A 15,764-nucleotide genomic window follows, 5' to 3' on the forward strand; every position below is an offset into this window, starting at 1 on the left:
AGAATGAAATTTTATTACATCTTTGATCATTAATATTATTTTAACTTGACTGACTTTTATATCTATCTGTATAGGTAGATTTTTTTAAATCAGGTCCCACAAATGACAACATATTATATTTGTCTCAGTCTGGCTTATTGTGCATGACATTATTTCTAGTTCTGATCTTAATCTTTAAAATTCACTGGGGCATAGTTCATACCAATAAACGTCACTGCCCTTTTGAATGAATAGTTCTGAGATCTGGGAAATAGCCAAATGACTCCTACTACTGTTGAGCTAGAGCGCTTCTGAGGGTTGATAAACCAGAATTCTCAGAAGCTTCCCTTCCATTCTCCTCAGCCCCAGAGGAAAAGACACTAGGCATATCCACAGCCCGTGATAGTCAAGTGTTTAATTAATATCTTTATTGTTTTCAGCTTTTTTTTTAAGATTTATTTTATTGTGTATACAGTGTTCTGCCTGCATGTATGCCTGCACACCAGAAGAGGGCACCAGATCTCATCATAGATGGTTGTGAGGCACCATGTGGGTGCTGGGAATTAAACTCAGGTCTTCTGGAGAGCAGCCAGTGCTCTGAACAGCTGAGCCGTCTCTCCAGCCCCCACCTTTTTGTTCTATTTTAATTTTTAGTCTTTTGAGATAGGGTTTCTCTCAGTTCTGGAACTCATGCTGTGTAGACCAGGCTGGCCTCCAACTCAGAGATTACCTGTCTCTGCCTCCTGAGTGCTGAGATATAGGTCTGCACTACCACAGCTGGCTCAGTTTTATTTTTCCTCAAACTTAATTTTTATGAAAAAGGCTTGCCAGCCAGGCTTTAGATCTGTTCTGGGGCTCTCATTACATTATAGTACCTGTTAGTTTCCTAACATGCAGTAGACACTCAACAAATATTAATAGAAATATTTGATGCAAGGTTTCAAGTTTTTCCAAAAATGAAATGATAAACCCTTTTTAAGTTTCATAATATGTCTGTGTTTCTGAAGATGGCTAATACATTATTTGACTTAAAATTACATTGTAGTTAAGAAATTTCATTATAAATATTATACTGTAGTTTAACTGATTGTGTTTATAATTCAACTGTTACACCCGGAACAATTTAATGTCATGCAGTGCTTTTAGTTTTTACTGAAATCTGAGAGCATACTGGTTTAATCTATGTTCATTTAAGTAGCTGTTTTCCATTGTATCGTAAAATGTTTTGAATTTTTAGAAGTTTGTTCATTAATTTGGGGCTCTTTTTCTTTTCTTTTTTCTGAAAAGACAGGGTTCTTTTCAAGACAGGGTTTCTCTGTTTAGCCTTAGCTGTCCTGAAACTCACTCTGTAGACCAGGCTGGCCTCGAACTCAAAGGTCCACCTTCCTATGTCTTTCAAATGCTGGGATTAAAGGCGTGTGCCACCACCACCACCTGCCTTCTTTTTCTTTTCTAAAATGGTATGTTAGAGCAGTCATTCCCTTTAAGTTGTGAAAAAATACCTGTGTGTGTGTGTGTGTGTGTGTGTGTGTGTGTGTGTGTGTGTGTGTGTTTTAAGGCAGACCCTTGATCTAGAAACAAAGGTCTGAGCAGTTGGGGAGACCAATGCGATGCTGCCTTGTAAACCATCTCTTCCTGACGTTAAGACTAGCAGGAAAGGAAGCATGCGGCTCCTCCAAGGGAGTTTCCGTGTGCGCTTCCAGGTCACAGCAGCTGTGTCGCTTGCTCCCTTGTTACCCTATAGGAATCATCATGGGAACACGACAGCTTCACCCTCCTGTGATCATTGGTGTTCTTATTCCTTCTTTGAGTTTTCGTCATAAGTTTAAACTTTTCATTAGGCCATAACAGGAAAAGGAAAGCCCCTTTGCTAGCTGTGGACACAATAGCTCTCCAAGGAGTGGCCTACAGAACAGATCCTATGGGCTGAAACACAAAGATGGTAGAGAGGCCCCCCTTTCTCAGAGATGGCCTATTGAGCTGCAGTCATCACTGTCTTGATACACATATGACCTGCAGGTAGGACATGCCTGGATGGGAAGTAGGTAGTCGCTGGAGACAAGTGACCTGCCTGTGTCAGACGTGTTCTGATGCTCTCGAGCAGCAATTACAAGGTTAAGATCCTATCGTTGTGCACCTCAGTGCCATGCTACGTTTTACACGTTGTTTTTTGTGTAGTCAGCTTTCAGTTCTCTTCAGCGTTAGAAACTTGAAAGACCCCAAAGAGAGCTAAAGTGTTCGTAATGATAATTACCGATTACAGCTGAATTTTTGAAATCAAAATCACCAGACTGTCCCAGGAATGAACACCTTTATTGGCTTTATTTAGGTAATGATGACCCACTGAAACAGAAGTTCCTGGTGTGTCCATGGTTTTAGAGGACCCCACACACACAGTAGAAATATAGTTTATTAAGAATGAGAGTGGGCTAGTGAGCCAGGGACAGCTGAGCTCACAAGCGAAGTGTTCTGCCGTGGCTTATCGCCCTTTCTAGGTCCGTTACCTAGTGCCTGCCTTTTAGGCTTGCTCTGTGTAAACTGTAAATGGAGCCCAGTTCTTCTGTCAACCCGCTTCTTGGTCTCTCAAAGTTTTCTCTTTATTTTTTGACAGTTTTTTACATATATACATATATACAATATTGTGATTATATTGACCTCCATTGTTGCCTGCTGTCCCCCTTTCTTTTCCTTTATACCTGGTCTTCTGACATCGTCTCCCAGTGACCATACCATAAAAGATGACGACATTTCTCCTTCAGCCCCATTAACAGTTCCTCGGGAGACGTCTGTCCATGACAGAACGTTCAGGGCCCTGCTGTGCTCACAGGTACAGTCACCAGCCGGATCTGGATGACTGTTTCATGGCTGCACTTCCCTCTCCTTTGGCTGTGCCTTAGTGTGTGTGTGGGGGGGGGGACAGCAGTCACTTCTTCCAGCACTTAGACCAGATACGAGAGTCTGAATTGTCTGCACAAACAGGCAGGAAATTCTAGAAGTGTTGTCACATACAGATAAGTTATTTTAAGCAGTAAATTTGCATTTGAAATGTCATATTTTATATGTGCAAGAGGAATGTTACTTGAAATAAATGTTAATTATATATGTATATATGTGCATGTATAAATTTCTCATTTATTGGGTGGGGAAGAGAATGCCTTTTAATTTGAATTTTCTGTATAAGTCAGATTTAATAACTAGTGCTTGCTAAGTTGTTTAGGCTTTGAGCAATATTCTTAAGATCCCAATGTTTGGAACAAACTGTAGTAATTTCTGTATCTAAAAGGGATAGTGAAGTGGGGTAAAGTCAGTGTTTAAGTGTATCTGCTGTTATTTTATGCTGGCAGGTTTGTGTGACTGCCTTTCTGCTAGAGCAGGTTCATAAATAGGGCTGGTAGAGAAAAGTATAAACTCTGAAACTGACCCTGTGGTGGCCTAGAGGAGCCTCCAGCAGCCAGGCAGCACAGTGCACAATGGTTTTCTGCTTGTTCTCTTGAAAGACTGATGATTGGCCATCATAGATTTTTTTCCAGCTTTTTGCTGGCTGTGTCAGACATGCACTCGTTAGGGCAGCGAAGATGTTGCCGTTCGGCTCACTGTTGTCCTTTGCCCACAGCACAGGTGGAAGTTCTGTCGGCTGCACTGCGCGCTTCCAGCCTGGATGCTCACGAAGAGGCCAGCAGTGGGGAGCATCGGAGTGAGCTACAAGACGACCTGGGTGTGAAGGAGCTGCCGGACTGCAGCTCAGAGCAGGACACTTCTATGCCTTTAATCAGCGCTGCTGAGGAGGTAATGAGCTCAGTGGTGTTTACCAAGTGAGACGTGTGAACATGCAGTCTTGCTGGGGACGGTTGTGACCAGCACTCTAGTTAGTGAGTTCTATTTTGTTCCTCATTTTCTAGCTTTTCCTTTTGTATAAAGTAAAAATAATTAGCCTCACCACATCCTGTCCTTGTGACTTTAGTGTCCTGTTAAAGGCTCACAGTCAGTCCCAGCCCTGTCTATATGACCCTTATAGGTGAGTGGATGTTAACGTAGCTCACTGCAGTGAAATAGTCTTACTGGAAACAAAGCCCTTCATCAAGAATAATTAACTCTTCCCTTTTCTTTTTGGAGAGGCACTTTGTTTCTGATCGGACCATTTCACTGCAGCAAGCAACACAGTATTCTGAGCAGAAGATCGGGACTTGAGGCCATGTTGCGGAGGGCTGTGGCATTGTCTGGACTCAAGTGTGAGGGTGGGTACTGTTACTGGCATCGTCTTTGCTGCATCCATAGCTGTCCACATGCTCCTACCCTGGTTTCCTACTGCATTTCTCTCAGCCAGAGTCACATAGCATCTGTTTCTTCTCTCCTGTTTATGGACAGAGAAGGAACGCCACTCATTGTCAGAATGCAGTGTGCAACTTAAGTGATAGCCTTCAGGGAAGAGCCACGCAGTGAGCGGGAGAGAGTTCCTAGCGCTTTAGTGCATTTCTGCTTTTGTTGATGGCATCTGATGCAGTTGGAAATGTATAGTACTTGTGCTTTGGAGAGAAACCCTGACCATGTGGTGGAGATTTGACTGCTGTGATACATACGCATTGTGGAGCGGAGTTTGTGTTTGTTTGTGTAGGAGTGTGGCTGGTAAAAGCAGCTCCTTGTAAAATGAGTTACTATGAACCATGAGTAGGAATAATAGACAACTACATGACACTGTTGGCCTCTAAGATAAGAGAGTTAACTGGAAGAACCCTCCTGATATTTTATAAATGGGCTGATTAATTTTTCATTGTTTTTATAATTTTTTTTAGATTTAATGTGTTTGAGTGTTCTGTCTGCTTATATGTCCGTGTGCCATGTATGTGCCTGGTCCCCACAGAGGTCAGAGGGGGGTATTGGATCTCTGAGAGAACTGGAGTTTAGAGGGTTGTGAGCCACCAGATGGGTGCTTGGGATTGAATCCAGGTCATCTTAACCATTGAGCCATCCCTTCAGCCCCATGAACCTTTCTAAAACTCATTTTTCTACATTTAACAGCTATTCCACAAACTTTGTTTAAAGCAGGACTTCTTAGGAGGCCTGAGCCTGTTTATAAACCCTTAACTTCTAAAAAAATCTCTCTTATCTCTAACTTTTGACTATCATGAGTGGTAAGTACCCAGTCAGAGAGGTTGAGAAGGGAGCACAGCCCTGGGCAGGACAGTTCTTGAAGTAGATTTTTCTCCTGACAGAATATGGATGCCAGCCCTCACTATGTCCACGGAGGTGCGGACATGACCGCCAGTGATGGCTTCAGCCCTGAAGAGAGGAGATCAAAAGTGCAAGTGAGTGGCAGGCGTGTGATGTGCGGGGTTCTTAGTCCTCCTTCAGAGCTACTTCTGACCCAGTGATCTTCCTCTGTAATGGGTGGTGATCACGGGTGATTGGTAGAAGTAACGCAAAGCACGTAATTTCCCCTCATGTCTGCTAAGGCCTGGTGTTCGTAGGGTATGTAAACCAAGGTGTGTGCCCTTTTTGTCTTTGGGGATAAACAGTCATCTCATGCTGCCTAGCTATTTCCTCTTGTCTAAGTTGCTAAGAATTGCACAGTATAGCTTGACCTAGGAGATTTGAATGTAAAAATTTGCCCAAAGCCAATATAAAATATTATTGATGTTATTATGATTGCATTCCAGTTTTAGAGATTTTATTTGCCTTGTTTTGTTTTTGTTCTTCAGTCAGGATCTCACTAGGTAGTCTAGGCTACCTTCATCCTTATGGTCCTCATAATGTCACAGACGTGTAAATACAACCTTGTCCTTCATTTTCTTAGTGGAAATGTACTTTGGCAGTCTTCCCATGAGCAGGTCAGAGCCTCCTAGCCTGAGAGCTGCACCCCAGTCTCCATAGGTGCCTGTGAGTCCCTGTAGCCCAGTCTCCCAGACCAACTCTCTGCATGTTGTTTGCCTCTGGGAGGTGTTATTAGATGGTATATGGTCATAGTAGTGTTTCTTATTTAAAGTAGAATCGTCACGCATCCTGTTTTGAAACACAACTTTTTCTCACCTATATTGTAAAAATATTTTAAAGTTAGTTCATATAGATCATCTCATTCTTATAGTAAACTTCTTATGTTTGTGTGCAACATAGTTAAAAGAGAAAGGCAATAGATTTTCCTCCACTCGTCCATTCACCTCCGGAGAAGCACCTAGTCTTTACCTCATCTTCCAAAAGTACATTGCACACGCCTTAGCATGACTGTAGCACATTTTCTCCCAACAGATGTGTGCACTCTGGCTTTTTAAATCTCCTAGAAGGAATATGGCTTTTTTTTTTTTTAAAGTGGTGGGTTTTTTTGTTTTGTTTTGGTTTGGTTTGGGTTTTGGAGACAGGGTTTCTCTGTAGCTTTGGTGTCTGTCCTGGAATTAGGTCTTCTAGACTAGGCTGACCTCGAACTGACAGAGATCCTCCTGCCTCTGCCTCCCGAGTACTGGGATTAAAGGCATGGGCGTGCACCACCACCTCCCAGCTAAAGTGGTTTTCTTGAGGCAGGATCTCACTCTGTAGGTCAGGCTGGCCTCAGACTCAGATCTGCCAGCCTCTGCCTTCTGAGTGCTGGGATTCCAGGTGTGCATGGCCATGCCCAGCTCAATAAGTTTTATAATTTCCATAGAAGGAATGTGGCTTCAACCTTTTGTTCCTTTATTTGAACATAGTTCTAGTACATATAACCCAGGCTGGCTTCAGACTTTATCCTCCTGAGTTCTGAGATTCCAGGCACACATGCCCTTGCTTAGAAACAAGTTGGCAATCATGTGGTCATGGCGGAAGCTCAAGAGGAACTGCCACATTACAAGTCTTGCTTGTAATGTTTTTTTTCAACTTAGCAATTAATTCTGGACTTTAACTTGTTTTAAGTGAATTTATTCATCTATCTATTAACTTGTATATGTGTGTATATATGCATACATATGTACATTTGCTTAGTATATGCCCTCTTTTGGGGTGTATGTTTGTGACCTGTTGGTGTTTGTGTACATGTGTGTGGAGACCACAGGTTGATGGTGGTGTCTTCCTCAGTCACTCCCACCTTATTTTTTTTTTTAATTTTTTAAATTTTATTTTATGTGTATGGGTCTTTTGCCTACATGTGCACCACGTGTGTGCCTGGTGCCTGTGGAGGCTGGAAGAGGATACTGGATCTCTTGAAGCTGAAGTTACAGGTGTTTGGGAGGCATGATGTGGGTGCTGGGATCTGAACCCAGATCCTCTGCAAGAGCAACAAGTACTTTTAATCACTGGGCCATCTCTCCAGCCCCCCCAACTTGTTTTTTTGAGACGAGGTCTTTTGTTGAACCTAGAGCTCACCAATCTGGCTAGACTAATTGGCCAGCAAGTCCCAGGAATGCTTCCATCTCCTTACCCAGCATGCCTGACCCTTTTTAAAAAGTTATTTATTTTATGTGAATTGGTGTTTTGCCTGGATGTACATGTGTCTCTGTGAGGGAGTCAGATTCCCTGGAGCTGGAGCTACAAACACCTTGGGGTGCGGGAATTGAACCTGGGTCCTTGTGAAGAGCAGCCAGTGTTCATAATCACTGAGACATCTCTCCAGCCCTGCATGCGTGACTCTTTACATGGGTACTGGAATCTGAACTCAGGTCATTATGCTTGCATGGCAAGCATTTTGCCAGTTTGGCTGGCATCATAGTTCTTAATCTCAGTCACTAGATATTTCAGTTTTTGACATTAATATTGATATATTTAAAGTTAATTTGTCACATTTGTCTGACCTACTGAAAATTTATCTAAATGTTCAAAATGTGCTATGTCATTTCTCTTTCTTGGTTAGGATGTTGTACCACAAGCGTTATTAGATCAGTACTTGTCAATGACCGATCCCTCTCGAGCACAGACAGTCGACACTGAGATTGCAAAGCACTGTGCGTACAGCCTGCCAGGTGTGGCCTTGACTCTCGGCAGGCAGAACTGGCACTGCTTGAGAGAGACCTACGAGACCCTGGCGTCAGACATGCAGGTGAGTGAGTGAGAGTCTGGAGGTGGTATAGTGTTGGCTTCCAGAGTCTCAGGAAGTGTGCCCTACATGTGTTTGGTGTCACAGGGAACCATGACCGGGTGAAGCATGAGCTCTCGAGTCACGTGTTGCTGACCTCAGTGTAGAATCATTCTTGAGACTAAACGTCCTGCTCTGAGAGCTGCTTTGATTTCTACACTTAACATGATTTTTCACACCATAATAGAACTGTAATTAGACCTAAGTTCTGGTGCCTGGGTGCTCAGAGCATTGAAGAGCACATCTCTCAGAGCACATGGGTAAACCCTTGACCTAGGGGGTGTGTGCACATGTTTTTTTCTAGGCTTTGATTTAATTTCTTGTTCAGTCTGATTTCTATGTGCCAAAAATTGGTTCCTCCTGCCTTATCCATCCCAATAAACAAACCAAAAGCCAGTAACAAAAATCCTGTCCTTTTAGTGCAATTTATACTTATAAAGGGACTGGTTTCTGCAGGTAGTAAATGCAGTGATTATACCCATTCATGGCACAAGTGCTGTTGACTCAGCAGGATAGAACCCTCGTGTGATACAGGCCCTTGACACTTCCTAACCACCGGCTCTGGGCAGGGAACCACAGAGCCCCAGTTTCCATCACGTGAATTCTGCCGTCAGCAGTTTTCAGTCTCTGCTCTGCAGAATTCTAGGGTGCCCTTACATGGCCCTTCCTTTCTGTTCCATCCTCCACAGGGCCCTCTGGCTTGTCTCTTTCATGTGGTGAGAGTGTACAAGTTTACCGTGTGTGTGTGTGTGTGTCTGTCTGTCTGTCTGTGTGTCTACTTGGGCTACACACACATCTTTTATTCTTGTATTTCTTAAATTGCGAGTTTTGTACAAACAAGTTTTGGGTTTTATCCAAAATAACACAGCACAGACTCTGAAGGGAAGCATTGTGTGGGGCAGCAGGGGAATGCTCAGTACAAGTGGACGTCAACAAGTCAGGGATCTAGTACTCAAATGACTACAGAAGTTTATTAGCTGATTCCCAAACACTCTTTAAATTATAAGTGAAAGGAAAACTACTTACTAGTACCATAAAGAGATCTGAAATTTTTATCATTCTATTCTGATGTATTATTTTGTTTTGAGACAAGGTCTCACTATGTAGCCCTGGGTGAACCGGAACCAGGCTGGCCTCCAATTCAGAGATCCAACTGCCTCTGCTTCCCAAGTGCTGGGATTAAAGGCATGATGTGATTTTTTTTTTTAAGTGTATCTGTGCATGTGGGTGCCGGGAAATGTGTGTGTACATGCACCGATCAGAGGACACTCTGGATTCAGCTCTCTTCTGCCAAGTGTGGGATCCATAAATCATGTACAACTTATTTTGCCGTGCACAAGTGCATCTACCTGCGGAGCCATCTCACTGGCCCTGATCTAAGTTTTTGAGATTAATAGCATTTAAAATACAACACACTTTGTGTTTAAATTTCTAACACAGTTTTTATTTTTACAGTGGAAAGTCCGAAGAACTTTAGCATTCTCCATCCATGAGCTTGCGGTTATTCTTGGAGATCAGTTGACAGCTGCAGATCTGGTTCCAATTTTTAATGGATTTCTAAAAGACCTTGATGAAGTCAGGATAGGTGTTCTTAAACACTTGCATGACTTTCTAAAGGTAACTTTTAAACCCTTTTGCATAAAAATGTACTAAAAGTCTACTCTGGGCCTAAATTCCTCTTTTCTCTTTATTTTTTATGCTAGCAATGTTTTTATGTATTTTTTTTAAGACAGGGTTTTTCTGTGTGGCCTTGGCTGTCCTGGAACTCACTCTGTAGACAGGCTGGTCTCAAGCTCAGACAGTACTTGGGAGGCTGAAGCAGGCGGAGACTAAAGGCATGTACCACCACCTGGCTGTTTCTGACTAAAGAAATGTAGCCGTTAAGTTTGGTTGGTTGTGGCATGACATGCTTTCCCAGATGTGTTCACTGAGGGATAACACGGTGTTGACACCTTCCATCATGTATTAAGTTCGATCACTTTCATGTGTGGTTTACTTGATTTCCTTGAGCATCAGCCAGTCTCCATGGTAGTAAGAAACTGGAGAGACAGGCCTTGAGTTCTGTGACTGTCTTATCCCTAGACTGTTACTCTGAAGCCACAAAGGAGTCTGATGTCCATATGTGTAAACCACACGTATATATGTTCAGAGCCTGTGGTGGTCAGAAGGTAGGGTCTGATGGTCTAGAACTAGAGTTGCTATTATGTGGCTGCTGGAAACAGAACATAGGCCCTTGGCAAGAGCCGAGCGCTCCTAACCACTGAGCTGTCTTCTCTCTATCCCCTAAGACCCATTTTTTAAAACAAGGTCTGAGGAGATGGCTGCTGCACTTGCCAAAGACCTGAGTTCAGATTCCAAGTACCTATGTCTATCCCCATGATGGGTTATGAAGATGGGCAGATCACAGCAGGTGATTGGACAGCCAGCCTAGCCAAAAAAGGCAGGTTCAGTGAAAGACAGTGTCTCAAAATATCAGAGCACATGATGCTCTCTTGTGGTGGCCTCCACATGTACCTGTACCTGCTTCACATTTCTTTAGGGGAATTATATTCTTCAGTCTAAAATAATGTCTGTGCCTTGTCCTAGCTAAATAAAAATGTCTCCTTCTGTCACTTCAGCTTCTTCACATTGATAAGAGGAGAGAGTACCTTTATCAGCTCCAGGAGTTTTTGGTGACAGATAACAGTAGGAATTGGCGCTTTCGCGCTGAACTGGCAGAGTAAGTTCTAACCCTATTGACGTTGACTTGCAGGGATAGGTTTGTCTCAGCTTTCCCTTTTCATGGTCTTCCTGGCCATACACCCGAGCTTGTTTAGGTTCTGAGCCTTTAGCATACCTGCCTCACCTCCCTGGCCGCCATGGAGTTGGGTATTAATAAATGTACTTGCATCTGCTCCCAGGGTGCTGTCTGTGCATTCTGCCAGCATTGCCTTTGCGGAGGGTGGGCTGGGATGCCGGCGGCCTTTTTTCTAGTGTACTGCTCCATCCGCACCTCCCCACTGTCTCTGTACTCAGACAGCTTCTCCTCCTGGCTCTGCCTTGGGCTTTGGCAGACCTTTGGCATCTGGGCTTTCTCAGAGGCTGTCCCCTCCACTGGTACCCAGCTTTAGTCTGTGCCCATGTTCAGTCTTGTGTCGGTCTTCTACAGCTGCAGGATGTTTGCTTATTTCAGTGTTTAATTTTATGTATGTCAGTGTTTCGTCTTCATGTGTTACCAGTGCACCCCATGTATGCCAAGTAGAGTTACAGGTGGTTGTGAGCTGCCTGGTCACTGACTGCAACTTGAGCTGGGTTTTCTCATATTGCCTGGCACATTTTGTCCTCTTGGGAATTAATGTCAGGAGAGGACTTCTTAATCCCATTGCCCGTAGCCTGTGTCCTGACGCGTGTGGTGGGCGGGTGCTGCCTGCTGCAGCTCTCACCTGAGCTCACTCGTGCTTTTCGCTGTCTCAGACCCTTGTAGCCACTGGTCCTCAACCCTCCTACTGCTGCAGTCCTTTAGTATAGTTCTTCATGTTGTGGTGACCCCAACTATAAAATTATCTTTGTTGCTACTTAACTGTAACTTTGCGATTGTTATGAATTCTAATGTAAATATCTGATAAGCAAGATGGTCTTGGGCAACCCGTGAAAAGGGTCAACCCTAGAGGGGTTGAGATTTGTTCTAAACCAATGCAGTAGGGAAACCATGCATGACATCCAACGAGCAGACAAGGAAGTGCTTTCCTCTGTTCCATTCCTAAAAGCTTTTAGTTCATTTTGTTGATGCTAAAGCAAAATACCTGACATTGGGTAATATGTACAAGAAACTTGTTTGGCATATAATGCTGGTGGCCAGAAATGGAAACGATCTGGTGCTGCTGCCCCAATGCAGAAGAAACCCCCTCCCCCATCTCTTGGGGCTGTGGCATGCCTCGATCTCAGTGCTGTTGAAGTCCCCTTCTGTGTGCTCCAGGAGAGCCTAGAGGTTGCTCTGCACAGAAGCCTACTTGATCATAAGAACTTGTCTGGTATTACAAAGTTACAACACAATTAATCTGCTCTTATTTTTAAACCTTGGTTGAATTTTAATTCGTCATTTATATCTTTGTAGACAGCTGATTTTACTTCTAGAATTATATAGTCCCAGAGATGTTTATGATTACTTGCGTCCCATTGCTCTGAATCTATGTGCAGACAAAGTTTCTTCAGTCCGTTGGATTTCCTACAAGTTGGTATGTTTGAGTTCGTTGGCCTTCCCATTATTGCTGTCTAGTCACAGGACTGATGGGAGCCAGCCTTACCTTATGTTTCCTTTAGGTCAGTGAAATGGTGAAGAAACTCCACACAGCAACACCCCCAACATTTGGAGTAGATCTCATAAATGAGCTGGTAGAGAATTTTGGCAGGTGTCCGAGGTGGTCTGGTCGGCAAGCTTTCGTCTTTGTCTGCCAGGTAAGAAAGGCCTGGGCACAGGCAGTCAAACTCCGCAGTCCCTGCTCTCTTGGACCTCCTCCCTTAATCACAAGAACTGAACTCACTATCTGGCTGCCTATCATGAGGCACATGCTTCTCAAAGTTAGGCATTTGTCTGGTTCCTCCAGCCAGATTGCATACCCACATTACCACAACACTCCATACACATCACAGTGTGCGACAGAATGCAGGTTGGAAATAAAGGTATAGACCTGCCGTCCTTGGTCGCCGTAATTTAAAACTGCATCTGAAGCCAAGCATGGTGGATGGAACACACTCAACACTTGAAGTAGATGCAGGAGGACCATGATTCCTAATGACCTAAATGTAATGGGGGAAGGTAGCTGAGGGAAGTAAAGACAAAGTCAAAGATAAAAAAGGAAAGGTTCTGACTGCTTTTACCAACACCAAGGATGGGGCAGCATTCCAAGTAGACACAACCCTCTTTTTCCTGACTCAAACATTGTAAATGTACTGAAGCCTGATTTGGTACCTTATCTAGCATGTACAGTATACATGTATTGTTTGGGTTTGAGTTCTCATGCACCTGGAATTCTGGTCTAAGCATGCACACTAAAATCCATACCACTTAAGTTGTCTCTCAGGGCTCTGTCCTCTTACAATGGTTTTGGCACTGGCCCAACAGCTGAAGCACGTGCTTCTTTCCACCAGACTGTCATTGAAGATGACTGCCTCCCCATGGACCAGTTTGCTGTGCACCTGATGCCACATCTGCTGACCTTGGCCAATGACAGGGTTCCAAACGTTAGAGTGCTGCTTGCAAAAACCCTGCGACAGACTCTGCTAGAGAAAGGTGGGTGGTGGTGATAGGATAGATGTGGGCAGGAAGGAGGTTCTGGGTCACACCTAAGCAATAAAGAACCTGTCAGGAAGATACGTTGATGGTTTCTGCAGAGTGTATACAACACTAAAGGTCTTTTAATTAAGATATTGGTGTGTGGGTGGAAATTTCGCTAATCCTATACATATTTTTGTAGTTTAAAACTTTATTTTTAGTTTATGTGCATTGGTGTTTTGCCTGCATGTATCCCTGTCTGTGTGAAGGTGTCAGATCTTGGAGTTACAGACAGTTCTGAACTGCCAGTGGGTGCTGGAAATTGAACCCAGGACCTCTGGCAGAGAAGCCAGTGCTCTTAACCACAGAGCCATCTCTCCAGCCCAAAACCTCATAGTCTTAAAGGTTTGGTAATGACGGTGTCTGGGGAGGTGGTTCAGTCTGTTTTGCTCTGCAGGCCTGAGGCCCTGCATTTGATTCCAAGAACCTGTGTAAAAAGAAAAATTGGAGACCACCGAGGTTCAGTGAGTCTGTCTCAAAATAAGGGGTGGAATGCAATCAAGAAAAACATTTAGCTGGCCTCCAAACAGGGTGCACCTATACATGCACACACCCACAGACATTCATACATATGCAAAATTTTAAATAATTTGAATAATGAGAGGAGCCAAACTGGTTCTGCAGGTTAGAGCATTTGCTGCCAAGCCTGAAGACCTGAATTCAATCCCCATTACCCACAGGATAAAAGAGCACCAATTCCTAAAAGTTGTTCTCTGACCTCTCCATATGCCAGGGCTTACATATCCACTTGACTATTAGGCCTTGCAGCTGAGGGTCAAGGAGGTTTGTTTTTTTCCTTCATTCACCAGGCACAAGACAGGCACCGCGTATTTGTCTTGTTGGTTTGACTGACTGCATCTCCAGATGCACATAAAGTTGAGTGTGTAAATTCATGACTGAAGCATGAAAGAAACTTGCAGTGACCTCATACAATGTAAATAAGTCAATGCTGCTTTCCATCTCTGCAATATGTATACATTTTTAAATGACTAAAGAAAATTGGTATTTTTCCAGAAAAAAAGGGTGCGTATATAGTTTCCCTTTTCTGGGCATGAGCTTAATTCACTATCAAGAGATTTGTCTATCATAAAAACAATAAATCTTATAATCCCTTTTGATTCTAGTGGTTTTTCTTTCCTTTGCAACAAATGAGTTTGCAGACCGTTTGAGTCGCATGGTTGCTTATACTTGGAAAGAGCTATATTTATTAGACAGTGGGCTTTTTATACATGACTATATTGCTCCAAAATTCCAAAACTAATCTATGTACTGCACATGTCACTTCCAGAATACTTCTTGGCCTCTGCCAGCTGCCACCAGGAGGCCGTGGAACAGACCATCATGGCCCTGCAGATGGACCGCGACAGTGACGTCAAGTACTTCGCAAGCATCCACCCGTCCAGCACCAAAGTCTCTGAAGACGCAATGAGTACAGCTTCCTCAACATACTGAGACCCGGAATCGTGTGTCCTTCCTGCTTCTACCAAGCCAGGCTTGATTGCCCTGCACCAGTCTGGGACAGCTGTGGGGGGACCTTCCTCCTGCCAACTCATTCGCAGGTGCAAGTTGCCTACTCCCAATACCAGTGGTTTTAAGAGTCAAGAGAAAGTACAGTAAACACTATTATCTTATCTTGACTTAAGGGAAAGTAATTTCTCAGAGGATTATAACTGTCACCAAAGCCTTAACTTGTTACTTCAATCTTCCTGACTGAATGACTTGAATTGGCAGAGCATTTTCCCTTCGGAAAGGATGATGTTCCCAGAGATCTGCATTGCTTTCTCCTGGTTTTATTTAATGGCTGATAATTGAGATTCTCAAGGCCAGAGGTGGATGTGCACGACGGGAAAGATCTTCAGTATTAGCCTAAGCATTCCTTACAGGTGCGGAGCCTGTTCAGCTCCTTGGCTGCCCTGCCCAGCCCTCAGTGTGAATAGTTCTTGGCATATATAAATGACAAAGGAGATTTTTTTTTTTCTCCTAAGGGCTTGATGTTAACACTAAATAGAATTTGATTTTGACTCCTATTGCAGCACATTGCTGTACACATTTACAGAATGTTTGCAGAATCTCTGATTTCTTTCATGCTGGTCATGACCTGAAGGAAATTTCTTAGCACGAATATTGTGTCAGGTGTTTTAACTTGATCATGGTCAGCTCTGAGGTGCAACCTTTTTGTCCCATGCTGCACACACCTGTGACCACTCTGGGGCGTGCAGCCTTAATCATGCTGTTAGAACTGTTGTGGTACAAGTTCCAAATAAAATTTATTAATAGGATCTATAAAGAGATACCACCCACTTTGTTTTCTAAATGTCTACAAATAAATGTAATATGTGACCTGTATTACTTAGCTAGCATAAGATGGGGGAAAGATTAAAATATGTCTTTACCTAGCTCAGTAGTGTGTTTGGAATCTGCCAGGTGTTTATCCATCACTCC

At 43.5% G+C, this 15,764-nt stretch overlaps 1 protein-coding gene across 1 annotated transcript in view; it reads left to right on the forward strand.

Moving 5' to 3' along the window:
* The window catches only part of Ppp4r1 (protein phosphatase 4 regulatory subunit 1), a 52,331-nt gene extending 36,613 nt beyond the window's left edge, over positions 1–15,718 (forward strand). The window contains exons 12-20 of the mRNA XM_087906053.1: positions 3,593–3,765; positions 5,190–5,282; positions 7,790–7,975; positions 9,467–9,628; positions 10,630–10,730; positions 12,105–12,225; positions 12,311–12,445; positions 13,139–13,280; positions 14,611–15,718. Of these exons, the coding sequence (XP_087762179.1) occupies positions 3,593–3,765; positions 5,190–5,282; positions 7,790–7,975; positions 9,467–9,628; positions 10,630–10,730; positions 12,105–12,225; positions 12,311–12,445; positions 13,139–13,280; positions 14,611–14,774 (1,277 nt within the window). The 3' untranslated portion in view covers positions 14,775–15,718. The remainder of the gene's footprint in view (positions 1–3,592; positions 3,766–5,189; positions 5,283–7,789; positions 7,976–9,466; positions 9,629–10,629; positions 10,731–12,104; positions 12,226–12,310; positions 12,446–13,138; positions 13,281–14,610) is intronic.
* The last annotated feature ends 46 nt before the right edge of the window (positions 15,719–15,764 follow it).

Source organism: Myodes glareolus, chromosome 1 (assembly GCF_982192425.1).
Source record: "Myodes glareolus chromosome 1, mMyoGla1.1, whole genome shotgun sequence".
NCBI lineage: Eukaryota > Metazoa > Chordata > Mammalia > Rodentia > Cricetidae > Myodes > Myodes glareolus.